Consider the following 14,394-nt stretch of genomic DNA (forward strand, 5'->3'; position numbering starts at 1 on the left):
ATTTGTCCGTCTGACTATCACTTATCACTGACTATCACTATGACTATCATTATCACTTTTGGATTAAGCTAACGTTGTGGCAAGGCGTCCAAGACTGCTAAGCTTTGTTGAAAATTAATATTCACGGATATTTCAGCACCTAATTTAAGGATTTTCAAGGCATTAAAACGACGTTTCAATTTTCAAGGTCCACTTCAAACCTTGCATCAATGCCAACAATAAATACTCACCTGAATTTTAGCAACACAGCCACCAGCCACAGTGTGCTGGCCCGGAAACTGTGCGGTGACAGACTCAAAGTGCTTGGGTTCGCGCCCACCAATGCTTGAGCGAAGCTGTTGGATTTGGTAGCACCGTTTTTTTCCTGTTGGATTTACCAACGCGAGTGCAACGTCCCGTGGTGCTCCAGCACAAATCGTACCAAGGTCTATTCTTGAATGCTCGACAAAGTCCACTGGAAGCAGCAGGCCTGCATCAGATATGAAAGGAAGAAAAAGAAAGAAAATAATGTATTACAATCAGTGGTGGGCGAATATCTAAAGTTTCGAGTGCGCATCAGATAGTATTGGACACTAAGTATTCATATTTCAAAAGGAACTATATTTAGTATTTTAACATACTTGAAACTAACCAAATATTTCACAACTAAAGGTTAAAGTATTGTTACTGTTCTCCATCTGCTAAACAAATTATTGGAAGTTATCAGAAGTGAAACAATGACAAAAGTTTTCCAAGAAATAAAGAAACAAAATAGATAATTCAAGTTTTGTTTTCAGTTTCATGGTGGCAGCCTACATGACAACCTGTTAGTTTTTCTTGAAGACTGTCATTTAGTGTTTTTGGCAGTCCAAAAATGTAGAAATTTTATCATTTACGCTACAAGAGATGTTTTTCTTGCAACTGGCCCTTTTACATATTTATGGCACACAAGTACTTCAGCAGTATGTTTTTATTGCGATAGCAATTATATGGATACTCCAGGCGCATTTCTGCTGTTGTCACCATTGTGATGTTCTGTATAAAGTCCAAAGGCAATAAAATAATTGCTGTGCGCTGTATGCTGTGTGTGTGTGAGAGAAAGCATGAGAGAGTGAGCCAATGATGATGGCTCAATCAAGCGCGCGTAGAGGAGGAAAGCAGGGAGCAAGCTCGCCATCTTTCGTCATGCGCAAGGTACCAAGGGAGGGGAGAAAGGAGAAGGGGTTCTACTTCAGCAGCTGCTGCGTAAGGCGCGGATGCACGGGCCCTATCTTGAAACCGATTTGCGATGGGGACAGAGTGCACAAAGTGCTGACAGCTTCGTGTGCGCTGTGTTCTTGCCGCTTAGATCGCACTGAAGCGAGAGGCAGTAAATGGTCAATTTGTTCGCTGCTCCTGGCGCGCTTTCTCACTCCAGCATTTTGATAGTGAGTCTGCGCAGTCATCGAGGAGATGCGTTCATGTTTGATTGTGCACACATGACATCCCACTTGTTAGTCTACTTAGTAAGCAAACGTTTACAAGTTTAAATGGCCGATAAAACTACTACAGTTAAACCTTGATACAACAAACTTCAATATAATGAAATTCTTAATATAACAAAGTATTTAGGTTTTCACAACCTCTTGTCCATAGAACACCATGTATTTAGAACCTAAATATAATGAAGTGTGTTTGTATGCGATTTCAATATAACGAAATTTTACTGCCGCCACAAAGGAATGCCAAGACAATACATTGAAATTTCCGCGGATGCAGATGGTCAAATCGTTTAATTGTAAGTGGCTGCTTACAAACGCTCTCAAATTGCGCACCGCGCGACAAGAACGATCACCTAAGTGAAGCCACATTGCGGTCCATATGAAGTCCAAGTGCGATAAAATCCAATCATGCCACAGATAATACTGTGTGCTTTAGGTGCAAGTGAAAGTGTGCGAGGGTGAGGGAAGATGGTGGCCTTACGAGTGCCGCCTTCCCATGCGAGCAATTGGAGGGTAAGTTCGCGCACATCTCGATTTCTGGCGTGCATCTCGGCCGTGGCTACGCATGTCTGTGAGCGCCAGCTGAGTGTATACGCAGCGGTGCATCTTGCTTTAGAGGTAATCTGCCGCACATGCAAAGAGTGGGTGTGCTGAGACGGGGTGGCATCATGTAAGCTGTCTTCCTGCACATTTAGTATTGGAGATTGCATAATCTTGAGTTCTGGTGACCTGTTGGAGCAAGAGGAAGATGAAGCATTCGCTCCCCGCTGCCGGCACTATTCATGACAGCGTCGTCCCAGTGCAGGTGACGCTATATCAGCCATAGGGGCAGAGAGCACATGAGAGCGTGGCTGGCTTTGCTTAATTTGTACCGCCGATGTGAAGATATCGTCGACGTGGCATGAAACCGTATAATTCGTCGCCGACTCCCAAATTCATCAAGATAAGTTGGTGTTGGTTTTTTTGTAATTCAAGTTTGCTTTTTTCCATTGCCCGATAATTCGGGAAAGTCTGTGGCCTCTTTCCTTGTAAAAAAAATCGATTGGTGAAGTACTTATCTGGATAAAAGGTAGAATTTCAATAAAATGAAATTTCTATATACTGAAGCTAATTGCCACTTTTGCTGACTTCGTTATATCGAGGTTTAATTGTACATTCTTACTTCATATAGGCGTCTACTAATTTGCTATCGCAATCGATGCTTTGCCTTGCGAGTGAAACTGCGACTTTTTTTTTTTACTATAATTCCCCACCTTTTTTTAACAATTTTCGACCTTTTTTTGACCAGCCATTTATTTGGAGTTTATTGTAAAGCTTCCTTCCATAAGTAGCAATGCAACCATGCTGTAAGTTGCTGAGCAGCTATTCGTGCAGTTTTTAATAGCAATTAGTAATCTTGTGTTTAAAACTGAATTTCGACCTGATGGTAAGTTGCTCCTAGTCAGTACAGGTGTGGTACTGATTTCTGCAGAAATAAATATTACTGCTGTAAATATCTACATAAGAATCTGCAGTTGACTATTCTATATTCAGTACTTAATATTCGTATTTGTAAAATTTGCTGTTTGTCTATTCCTAATCACAATGTAATCATTTTTTGATACCTTTTCCCATATTTGAGGGAACTGACAAAGCAATTATGTTCCTGAAGTGTTGTAGAACTAGTTTTCAGTGAACACCAGCACAGCCCACTGTTGATGCCCATAACATCCCCTGCCTCAGCACCACAAAACATATTACCATAAAAACAGGAATATAGGTCAACCCTCGAAACATTAATTCTAAGAAAATGGAGAAGAAAAAAAAAATGGCATAAACAGGTAAAAAATGACCGGCTTACAGTATTGGGGTCAGCTTTTGGCCGTGGTTTTTGAAAAAAGAAAATGCAAACCTATGTTCCATTTTTGGTGTTATACAAGGGGGTGGTTTTTGTTATCGTTCACGAAATTCTTTAAAATTGTCCGGGGCATCTAGCACAATTCTATTTCTTCAGTTACGTTATTCTCATAGACAGACATTATTAACTCTAACCACTCTGGCAGTGCTAGAAGAAGTACAAAGGCTTCCCATACCTGATGGTGCTGGCACTGATTGTGAGTCGGAGAACACCGGGCTATATGAAGGTGCTTGGGTGCTGCCAGCTGCGCTGAAGAATTGGCTTGCCGGGTTCTTGGGAGTGCTTCTGGAACGGCCAAACTGCTCCCTGGATGGCAATTGAGTGTCGTTCGTAGTGGGCTCGTCTCTTTGGGGAATAGGAAAATTTTCATCACTTTTGCATGTGCTTATTGCCACTGGGAGTTGTCGGTCCCTGCCTCCACTTCTAAGCGTCCTCAGATCTGGACTGCTGAGCGATGACAGCCTGCGAGGTACACTTCGCGACTGAATTTGTGAGTCCTCGTTAGGCTGAGAGTGCTTGACACTGCCATTTGTGCTGCGGGGGCCGCGACTGACCTTAGCGGGAATGGGAGACACCTTGTTATGAAGCTTTGATGGGGACTTCAGCAAAACGTTCTGACTTCCAGCACTAAGAGGTGGCCCCTTGCAGCGGCTCGGAAGCTGTGACCTGTCCTTCTTTTGAGACGATGAAACACGTGAAACAGTCCGTGGCGCTGTCAATGTACTCGTGGACACCAGGCCAGAGGAACGAAACTGTGACGCAGAAGATGAGGTTGACGCTGTGGAGGTCCGAGATGCTCTTGCACGAGGAGCTGCACCTAGGGGGCGCTTGAAGTAACCGTCCCCCTGAGCCTGCCTGTAGAGCGGAGAGTCCTGCCTGGAAGCTTCAGGGTACAGATGAGCGGCACCAGCACATTTGTTGGCGAGCACTTTCGACCTGCTTGAGGATGCATCTTCCAGGGACTGGTCTATGCCTGACACTGACTGCTGTGACAATAGACTGCCGTCTTGTGACTGGCCTGAAAGGCAAAGACATAGCAACAATCACTTAAGGGGAGATGAGGGATGAAACATTGTATTTCTTTAAAAATGACTTTTCAGATTTTGGTTGCAATACTGTATTAGGCTCCAACGTGCTATTTTCATTTACAAAAACAAAAACAAAAATCAAGGCATTTCCCCAGCCATGAAACAGCAAGAAATGTTTCTAATTGAGGCATGGTAGCTTAGGGGCTTAATTTTTCAATTTATGCTCCACTGATGAGGATCATGACGAAAGGTATTGCCTAGATGACGAGCTTTCCTGTTGCAAGTACAAGCAAGCACTAGCCCTGGCTGAGTTGGAACTAGCTCATTCTCCAAATTTTGCAAGTGCTCAGGTAAAAGTCATGCTTCTCACATAATAAATAAAGGCTGACAGATGAAAAGCTGTGTTGCTATGTTAAAGACAAAACCCAAAATGTGTCAAAGTTTCTCAACAGAAAGATTTGTTTGCTGCATCTGAAAAAAGATTTGCTTCATGCACTGTTCTGGAAATATGTGGCCATCTTCTATAGCCATCCTGTAGTATGATGAGGGTGACAGAGACTTTGAGGAAGTTCTGCAAGATGCTCACAGGGGTCCTGAGGGTATTGTACACCTATGTAGAAGGAGACTGTTGAAGTTTTAGTCACTTAGAAAGAATAGTCTACATTCTGGTAGAATTTCACGCAAATTGATAATCTGCAATAGTAGGGTTAAGGACAGACTAAGGGGGGTCCCGACCATTTTTATTTTTCAGCAAAATTTTTATATGAGGTGGTAAAATGTCACTGTAGAAAGGAACCAACCTTCATTTTGCAAAACTTAGCATGGATTTCTTGTAAAATATGCTTATTTCACTAAAGGTGGAAAAGAGCAATTTTCAGGTTTTACAAATTCAAAGCCCTATCACTTTGAAATGAATGCACAGAACCCTGCCAAATTTTTTTAGGGTAAATCCACACCACTAGTACTATTGGATCACAGGACGTTAAATTTATGTCACCCACAGTATGTTATTGAAAATTTTTCAAACTTGTTTTTGACCAACTGCCTCTGAAACACCCTGAAATCAAGGTTTTTTGGAGGCCATTTTAGTTAAGGTGATGAAGCTGAAAAATATTTCTGACAAATCTTCAAAAGGCTTCCCGCAAACTAAGAAAAGAATTACACAACTACACCAATTATTTATTTAGTTATAAAGTCCAAAAATATCAAAGTTGTAAAATTTTAAAAGAAATGTATATTTTAAGACTTTCTGAAAAAAATAATTGCTGATTTTTGTGAAACCTTTATGGAATACCCACCCAGGACTGGTAAATCTAGAACTGCAATAACATAATGCATTACTTTATTTTAAGTGAGTAAATTGAGCCTATTTTAAGACCTATGTACAGACATTTCAACAACGTGTCTCTTCTAACAATAATATAAAAATCACATTCATACTGAATTCTGAACTCATTTATTTTGTTTTAGTAATGAAAAGTGACATACAACTGTGTCTTTTTCTCCTCTTTTCAGCCATGAAACCAGTTGAGCTTGACTTTTCAGGGCTTTTGCATCCATATTCCTACTGTGGTATGTTGAGGTGGCAAGCACGCAAGCACCAGCAGGTTTTTTAAGACTAGTCGGGGAAACCTATTTCCGGCATTGATTTCCAATTAAATCTGCTATCTGAAATGCTCCCTCTGTACATGAGCGATGTACCAGCCTAGTGGGAAAGCGCGACGCCGCCACTGCGGTGAATAAGCCAGCTGGGTATGTTCAGTGAGGACAGTCGCAAAACAGGTCCCCAGAATTTTTGGTGACCAAAAAGCTTGCAGTGCTGTGACACAACACTGCAAGCTTTTTGATCGCAAAATTAGCCCCGGACAGCACTGTTGTCTTGGGGAGAGAAAGCGACCACTGGCAGCGGCTCCTTTTGGAATCCCGGGACATCCAGAAGGTGCCGGGTAACATCAATCGCACGTTAGGAACACTTTCCGCCATTTACTCTCAAGGTTGCGAGAAGCACACGCATCCATTCCCTCCTGCATACTCAGGTCGTTGCGTTTGCCCATTGCAGACACATCGAAAGTCAGTGTAGACATGGGAGAGATGCACTATGCCTTCTCCCGGTTCTCCCTCAACCTAGTGACACATGCACCCTTCCCCTCCCAACTCGCAGGAAAGGTATCCAACGCGCAAAGAGGACATTCCCCTCGCGAAGGTAAAAAGGTATAAAACAGCATCAATGGGCGAGACTCCTTCTCTCTGGTGCACTGAACTCAAACCTGCTGGATATGGTTACCTGCCGCAACCCATGAGTGAGTGCTGTTGCTCGACTATCATGTGCAACGAGGCAAGCCTATTTATTACTTATTACAGAGTAGACTTCCCTCTGCAAGTGCTACTTGTTGGTTGTAACAATAAACGTTGTTAGACTTGACACCGCTGGTTGCCTTATTCTCCTGAACTCAACGTAGCTACGATTATATGCACTACGGGTTGGGGAGTACAACGGAATGACTGTATGTGGCTAGATTCGGAGCTTGCCTTAAGTTCTAGCCTCACGCAGAGCATGCCCCTCCACAAGGTCTACGATAAGCGTCTGTATGCCATTTTGCTCGTGAAGAAGAAGCTGGTCGAACTCCAAAACACTGCATCTCAAAATAAATTTTTGTTTGAGTTTTCATTCTCATTAATTCAGTTGTCCCCAACCAGGTAGATATCTGCCGAATGTTTACCTTTCACACACACACACATCTACAAACATTCACTGTCATGCACTCACTTGCACACTCTTCTGTTCACACTCACAGATACTCGTCCATGCTCATAATGATGGCCATTCACACTCATTGGAGTTTACTGACAATCACACTAGGGTGTTAAACAGAAAAAAAAGTACCGGTTTGGTTTGGGTTCAACACACTCTTTCTTTCTGGTTCAGTTCCAATCTTACAAAAACAGTTTGCAAGCCGGTTCAGCATAATACACTTTATCTAACCTCATGCTGACATGCTGACTAGCGCTATCGACTTGTCTGCATGGCACACACGCGAGTTATGTCGGGCAGAGCCAGAAACAGACAACCTAGCATGCAGGAGAAGGCAACAGATGTTTTTACATGAATGCCAATGAAGTTTGATGTAATACAACTGCAGCAGGCTTGTACATAGACAGCCATCTTAGCAGGCAGTAGCATCGCTAGATCGGGAGTGTGTAGCATGTGGTGCCAGCACCTGAATGCACCATCTCTGCGCTCCCTCTTTCCAGTGTTTGTTTTTATCATCATCCATACTGAGTATGTGCAAACTGTACAAAATAACATTCTTTGATGTATAAGCATGCTCATTTAGGTATTTGTAAAGGGAAGATATCGATGGTCACAACCTAACTATAAAAGTGTTTCTTCACAAATGGTATGTTGTAATTTAGTGACATAACATTGAAAACATAAAAAAAAGATTGTGAATGTATACAAGCACTTGAAAAAAAAAAAAAGGAACCATTATCAGTTTGATAGAGAGCACATGCACAGAGATGACAAGTGACAAATCCTTAGGAAAAATGATGTCGTATTGAGCATACAATGAAGCACCTTATTTTCTGTGCATTACAATATCCAGAAATCAATTATCAAAAAAGCAGCATATAATGAACATGCTCAATCACCAAACACACAGCTGAAAGTAGGTAGCGGACGAGTAAAATTTAACTGAAAATATCCAAAAAGTAATGAAAGCAACACCGTTAGAATAATAGCTATGATGTTTTTTATCCCAACACTGTGAGGCATATTTGCACGGATTGCACCGTATGAGAAATAGTACACACCATGAATTCAGTATAAAAAAGCATGAAGCAACACAATTCCTAACCTCACTACGATACATGAGCACTGTTGAAAGTCCAGCTGACTTGAGCATTCTTAAAGTCAGCACTGGACAATGACATTTTGAAGGTTTACGGTTGCTTCACAGATGCAACAGGAGTGACACAATTATGATACAATTTGCTCACAAGCACAGATGTGCGTGCAGCATGGCTAGTGTAGAGGGAAGACATCCACATTTGCTCAGTTGGACTGAATGCCAGTGCCGCATGCGCACAAGACAGCAATGCAGATGTTCAGTTTAAGCAGCATGCACACTTTAGAGAGGTCAAGCACACGCTGAAAATGAACGCTAACTGAACCGACCAAACTCTGCACACAGTGTCGATCGCTTCATGCAACAACACCAGCGCTGTAGGGTCTGGTTATGCCTGACTCTCCTCAGAAAGCTGAAGGAGAAAGCGAAAGCTACATTTACATAGCACCCAATGTTTCACGCTTGCCTACAAGGCTTCACACGTTTTCCTTCAAAACTCCTTCTATCGTGCTGCGGAGGCGCAAAGAGCGGAAACAATTCTAGGAGCAAAACAAGAAGCACTGGGCAGGGACTGACGCAGCAGGCACATACGTAAAGATTAGTGTGCGTCTGCGAGAGAGAGAGAGGGGGAGTGCAGCGTACGTGCGAGCATTGTGCTGCCAATAATGCGGCTGCCGTGCAGTGCAGTCCTGTGCAAGGTATTTCTTTTTTTTCTCTTGATACAGTTGTCTGAAGATCGGTGTGCGCCACTTGAATGGACATTTAATGTTGCTGTGGTGGCCACAATTTCAGTGACAGCTTTTTTCGAAATCGACCATAGGTTGGTAAAATAATCAGAACTCACTCACAAAAATTATTTTTCCCTTAAGGCTCACTCGGAGTGGGACTCGCCAAAGTTCTACACAGCTGGTTTCACTCTGACTCAGACTTACCAAATTCTACTCAGCTAGGCCCAGTCAGGCTCAGACTCACCAAAATTTTACTCAGCGGGGCTCACTCAGACTCACTCACCATAATTTTACTCAGCCAGACTCACTCAGACTCGCGAGCAAGTTTTGCGACCTATGGTTTAGAGCACTGACAAAGTGTGAAATGGAAAATAACAGGAGTAGAATTGTTATATGATCACAACCTTAGTCTGGAAATCAAGCCAAGGAAACCAAGCCAAGGAGCTCAACCAGCTGAGCTAATGTGGAGGCCAGAAGTCGGCAAGGCAAAATCAACTACTTAAAGCTTGCTAAAGTGGTTAAGAAAATGAGAACAGTAAAATTTTAGATACTTACCTTCGTACTGTTCACTGTAGGTGGACTTCCTCAGTCCAAGCTGTTGCTCGACGAGGTCTTGGATGGACAGCTGATCAGATGCTGATGCAGACTCCCTTTCACACTCTTCGAAGGCAGGAGGTGCTCGTGAGAATCCCTACATCACAATACCCGAAAAAGCCTTAGGTATCACAACCAACCCACAACAAAATCCCCTGCCCATAAAATGTTTCATGTCATTTTATTTATTTCCAGCATGGTCCAAGTTAAACTCCAATGCAGGGCTATGCAACAATAAGTAATCTAGAGGTCGAAAATCAGTCGTGCAATATTATATATGCAGCTCACTTCCATTATTCAACCCCTTACGGGACTGCAAGATTTGATCAAATAACCAGTAAGGTTGAATTAACAAAGGGAGACAAATGAATGAATGAAATTTTTTTTATTGCTTCAAGTAAGCTGTACGTCTCCTTTTCACACTTGAAACACGGCATGAAGTGAAAAGCGCCGTCATGTTTAAACGCTGCCTCAGCATTACATGACAGAAACAAGCTGGAATGAATGGTTTCACAGGCGGAAGGAGTGTCAGCCACTTAAAGGGGCCCTGAACCACTTTTTATCGAAGTGGAAAAATGAATTTGAAGTTGAATTAGGCTACTTAAGAAATACATTGCTGCAAAAGGCACTTCAATGCATTCAGAAGAAGCAGTTATTGGCAACCAAACGCGGTTCGCGGTTCTTCCGCTCCTTCTCAAGGCCTTGCACTGTGAAGGCTACAGCAGAGCAGGGCATGCACACAACGCTCTGCCTAATTAGAACGTCATTGTTAAATTAAATTATGGGGTTTTATGTGCCAAAACCACAATCTTATTATGAGGCACGCTGTAGCACGCCAGAATTTAGGACTACCTGGGGTTCTTTAATGTGCGCCTAAAGCTAAGTAGATGGGTGTTTTCGCATTTAGCGTCACCATAATGCGCCATTCAAATTTAATATTGGATGTTCACATGGAGACCATTACTTTCAATATTGGGTGCCTATGATGTGCCAAACTCAGCTGTCCTCGGCGAGCCGCTGCGCACTCAGCCAGCAGACTCGTCGCGGCACCCCACGGTGGCTGCTGTATCTACGATATACAGCAGACCGTAGCTACGTGTGCATGCGCAGCGTTTTCTTTGTGCACGACAGGGCTTGAGTACGTGCTCACGCTTATATGCTCCAGTCTGGTCGTGCTACGTGGTGCGGACCGGCTTTGTCCTGCACCACTTTGACAGACGGATAGTAGCACAAGATGAAGTGCTATCAATACCTCAATACAAAGCGATGTCTGCCAAGGCATCTAACCAGGAGTGGCCAGGAGTGAGCACGCGCTGGTAAGCAAGCAAGTGATCTGACCTTAAGTTACGTGTGGTTCGAGGCTAGTTGAGTGTTCAAAACTAGTTGAAACCAGCAAGACTTGACGGCTACACATAAGCCGGGTGGCTAAAGCTTAATGCCTACATGGGAGACCTCTACCGATCGTGAGCACACACTTGTCGGCTTATTCCAGAAGTATGTCATTATTATCGAAGTTCGAAAGTATATTTTCGCTTACTTCAGCTTGTTTACTAAATTTCCTCAATAAGTACGCACAGTAACAGTACGAAGAAGCACACTGATCCAAACACACTTCTTGACTGATGTCAGCTATTGGCCAACAGCAGCCACGGATAGGAATCTGCTATGTTAGGAAATCTGTGCATTCCTTCAGAAACCAATTATGAAAGCAAAGCTTTCTTTGCCTCTTCCTTCAACTTTCCCACTGCTGAAGAAAAGAATGAGGAGCAGGCTTCTGTTGAAAAGAGAGCATCTGAGAAAAAGGAGATTTCATGCTCCACTTGCGAGCTTCACATGCCGTGCATGACTGCAAAACTTGGCTGAGATGTTCACAGCAGCGTATGCTATCCGCAGACTACGCTTTTCACGAAGCCAGAGAGGTGTTTCAGGACACCTTTAAATATAAAAATAAAACAGCTTCAAGCCTAGGGAAGCAGTAACACTGTCTGCTGAAGTCCTTGTGTGTTCACACTTTCGTAACCGCTGCAGCGTATGAGGAGGTCGAATTATCAGTTGCGGCCTGCTTTTACGTCCGAATTAAATGACTTTTTCTTCCATAGCAATGCATGGTTTCTTGCCGGGACATTCCAGTGTACTTGAACGAAGTGAAATGTTGAATTAACCGAGGTAGAATTAATGGGACTTGACTGTGTGTACGTGCGCATGCAAGCATCTGTGTATTCCTTCAGAAGCCAATTATGAAAGCAAAGCTTTCTTTGCCTCTTCCTTCGACTTTCCCACTGCTGCTGCTGCTGCCGTCTGGCACACCACGTCTGGAGGTGGTTTAGAGCAACCCACAGGCGTGGAATGCGACAGAGAGGAAAGGCAATGCGAGAAACTCGTTTGGACCTTTACACTGCGTCAAATGTGCACAATGCCTTCTGGAGTTCCCTGTACGTAGTCATAGTAGCCTCCTGACAGCTTTAATTATCTGTGACCCCCCCCTACAGAAGCATTGCAGAAATTGTAGCACTTGCCTTTCTACTAACTTGCAAGTCCAGAGCGAAGTAGATGGAATGGTAGACAGGAGGTAGAGGAGGAGGCAGAGAATAGGTAGAACCAATGCAGTTGTGAAATGAGTGAATAACAGCCTTTCCCCACTCAATAACAGCCTTGCCACTCTTCGCTCACAGTTCCCATAGAAGGGGGGGAGGGGGGATAGGAAAAGGTGAACTGAGAAAGCAAGAAAATGCTGCTACTATAGCAGACACGACAGCGGTTGCAGGCGAATGGGATAAATTTAAGTTTAAGGTATGGTATGGTATGTGTCTGCTATTTCTGAAAAATGAACAATGAACACCATGCAAATTTGTCAAGTGCCCAATTTGCGCAAGGTGTGCAGAAGCAGAGCTGCATTAATGTGCACCGTAGGGTCTAGGTGACACTACAGAAGCAGTCAAACGTCTAGTCAACACTTGTGTGCCTGACGCAAATTGGGGATATGACATTGCTAGAGGTCGCGGGCTCAATCCCAGCCATGGCAGCTGCATTCTAACGGGGGTGAAATAAAAAACGCTCATGCACTAATATTGAGGGACATGTTAAAGAACAGCACGGTGTCAAAATTATTCTGGAGTCCGCCACTATGGTGTGCCTCAAAATCCAGTTGTGGTTTTGGCAAGTACAGCCGCCTAATTGAAGTAAATTTTAATACATCTGCCACGATGCCATGTGCCATGTGAGGCAAATGAATATGCTCAACTCTCTTTAAGGTTACGAAGTACAGTGCACAACAACACCTCAAGCAAACATCTCCCCTCTGTGTGTTCTGTGTACTATGCAAACAAACAGCAGTGGAGCACACAAAGCAATGTTTAACATTAACCCGCCACTCTCGTGTTAGATTAAACGTTGAAGAAATGAAACATTTGCCGTCTACATCACCCCTAATTATCGTCAACCAAAGCAAACAGTATAAAAAGCTTCTCTTAGATCGATTCTAACAGTGCGTGGGATCTGCATAATATTTTTCAGACAATTGAAAATTTAGTTTCACCACATTTATTGCATCTTCAGAATCATGTAAAGCCTACACCTACAGAATGGATTAAGAATTTACTATTCTTCAGTGAGCTTCATCAAGTTTACAGAATGTGGACTTCATGTGAGAACTCCATACATGAAACTCAGGTATTAGAACACCAAACTATCTCGCATCTAGCACACTTGGAAGGAACTTATCCGACCATTTGCAAAAATTAGTTATTTAAAAAGTGAAAAACAATGAAAGTGAAATCGCTAAATGACAAGATACCGACAATGTGAGTAAACATCCAGCCATCTATTTGGCAATTTGTTTCACTAAGATACTTTACACATATTATTCAAACTTGCAGCACAGGCCCAATAAAAAGTGGTAATAAGATGTATGCGGTACATTTTAAATATTATTTTTAACAATGCTTCTGCTTTTGCATGTAAAAACTTTAAACACAATACGGAACTAATGAAACATTGCTGATAAGTACATATGTATACTCATATGTAGTACCTAAAAAAAAAAAGATCAACATTGGTGCTGATTTACTGTGTTTGAGCACATGGCTTTGAACATTGTGAGGTGCTCAAGCAAATTTCCTCATAGCAATTCAACCAGCAAAGAAATAATGAAACGTACAGGCCAGTTTGTCAAATGGCAAAGTTAGCCTTAGCATGTGATGTAACTAAGGGTGCTAAGATGTCAATTTTTGCCATTAAACACTATTCAACATTTATAAGACATTCCCTATTTTACTTCTACAAAATGATTCCCCATAAATTGATGCACACGTTGTAAACTGCAGCAGAGCTCACTGTGCTGCCCCCAGTTTCTTTTCAAGCTTGCTCTATTAGTCTGCAAGCTTCACTTCAACAAAAGAGGAAGCTGGCCAAGTTGACACAGATTCACTTAAGAGAAAAAACAATGTTGCGACACAAACAAGGCAGAACAGTAAAAATTGTGTGGGAGCTCATCCCATTGCACTCTTTTGTAATGACCATCTATATGTAAACATTTCCTGAAGTGATTTCAAATTTTCCCCCCACAGGTGAATACAGCAAGGATATGTCACTTTTATACAACTTTTTTCTCAGGAATCATCATCAGCCTATCTTTATGTCCACTGCTCAGGACGAAGGTCCCTGTGACCTCCATTTACCCCCGTCTTGCACTAGCCGATTGCAGCTTGTGCCTGCAAATTTTCTAATTTCATCACTTCACCTAGTTTTCTGCCGTCCTCAACTGCACTTCTCTTGCTTGGCACCCATTCTGTAACTCTAATAGTTCATCGGTTATCTACCCTACGCATTACATGGCCTGCC

At 42.7% G+C, this 14,394-nt stretch overlaps 1 protein-coding gene across 2 annotated transcripts in view; it reads right to left on the minus strand.

The window, feature by feature from the left end:
* Positions 1 to 14,394, minus strand: part of LOC139059216 (uncharacterized) — a 124,076-nt gene that overhangs the window by 90,275 nt on the left and 19,407 nt on the right. For both annotated transcript variants that reach the window (XM_070537331.1, XM_070537332.1), the window contains exons 8-10: positions 9,517 to 9,652; positions 3,533 to 4,375; positions 231 to 469 (exon numbers count right to left, since the gene is read on the minus strand). In XM_070537331.1, the coding sequence (XP_070393432.1) occupies positions 231 to 469; positions 3,533 to 4,375; positions 9,517 to 9,652 (1,218 nt within the window). The remainder of the gene's footprint in view (positions 1 to 230; positions 470 to 3,532; positions 4,376 to 9,516; positions 9,653 to 14,394) is intronic.

This window comes from Dermacentor albipictus, chromosome 4, assembly GCF_038994185.2.
Source record: "Dermacentor albipictus isolate Rhodes 1998 colony chromosome 4, USDA_Dalb.pri_finalv2, whole genome shotgun sequence".
Taxonomy (NCBI): domain Eukaryota; kingdom Metazoa; phylum Arthropoda; class Arachnida; order Ixodida; family Ixodidae; genus Dermacentor; species Dermacentor albipictus.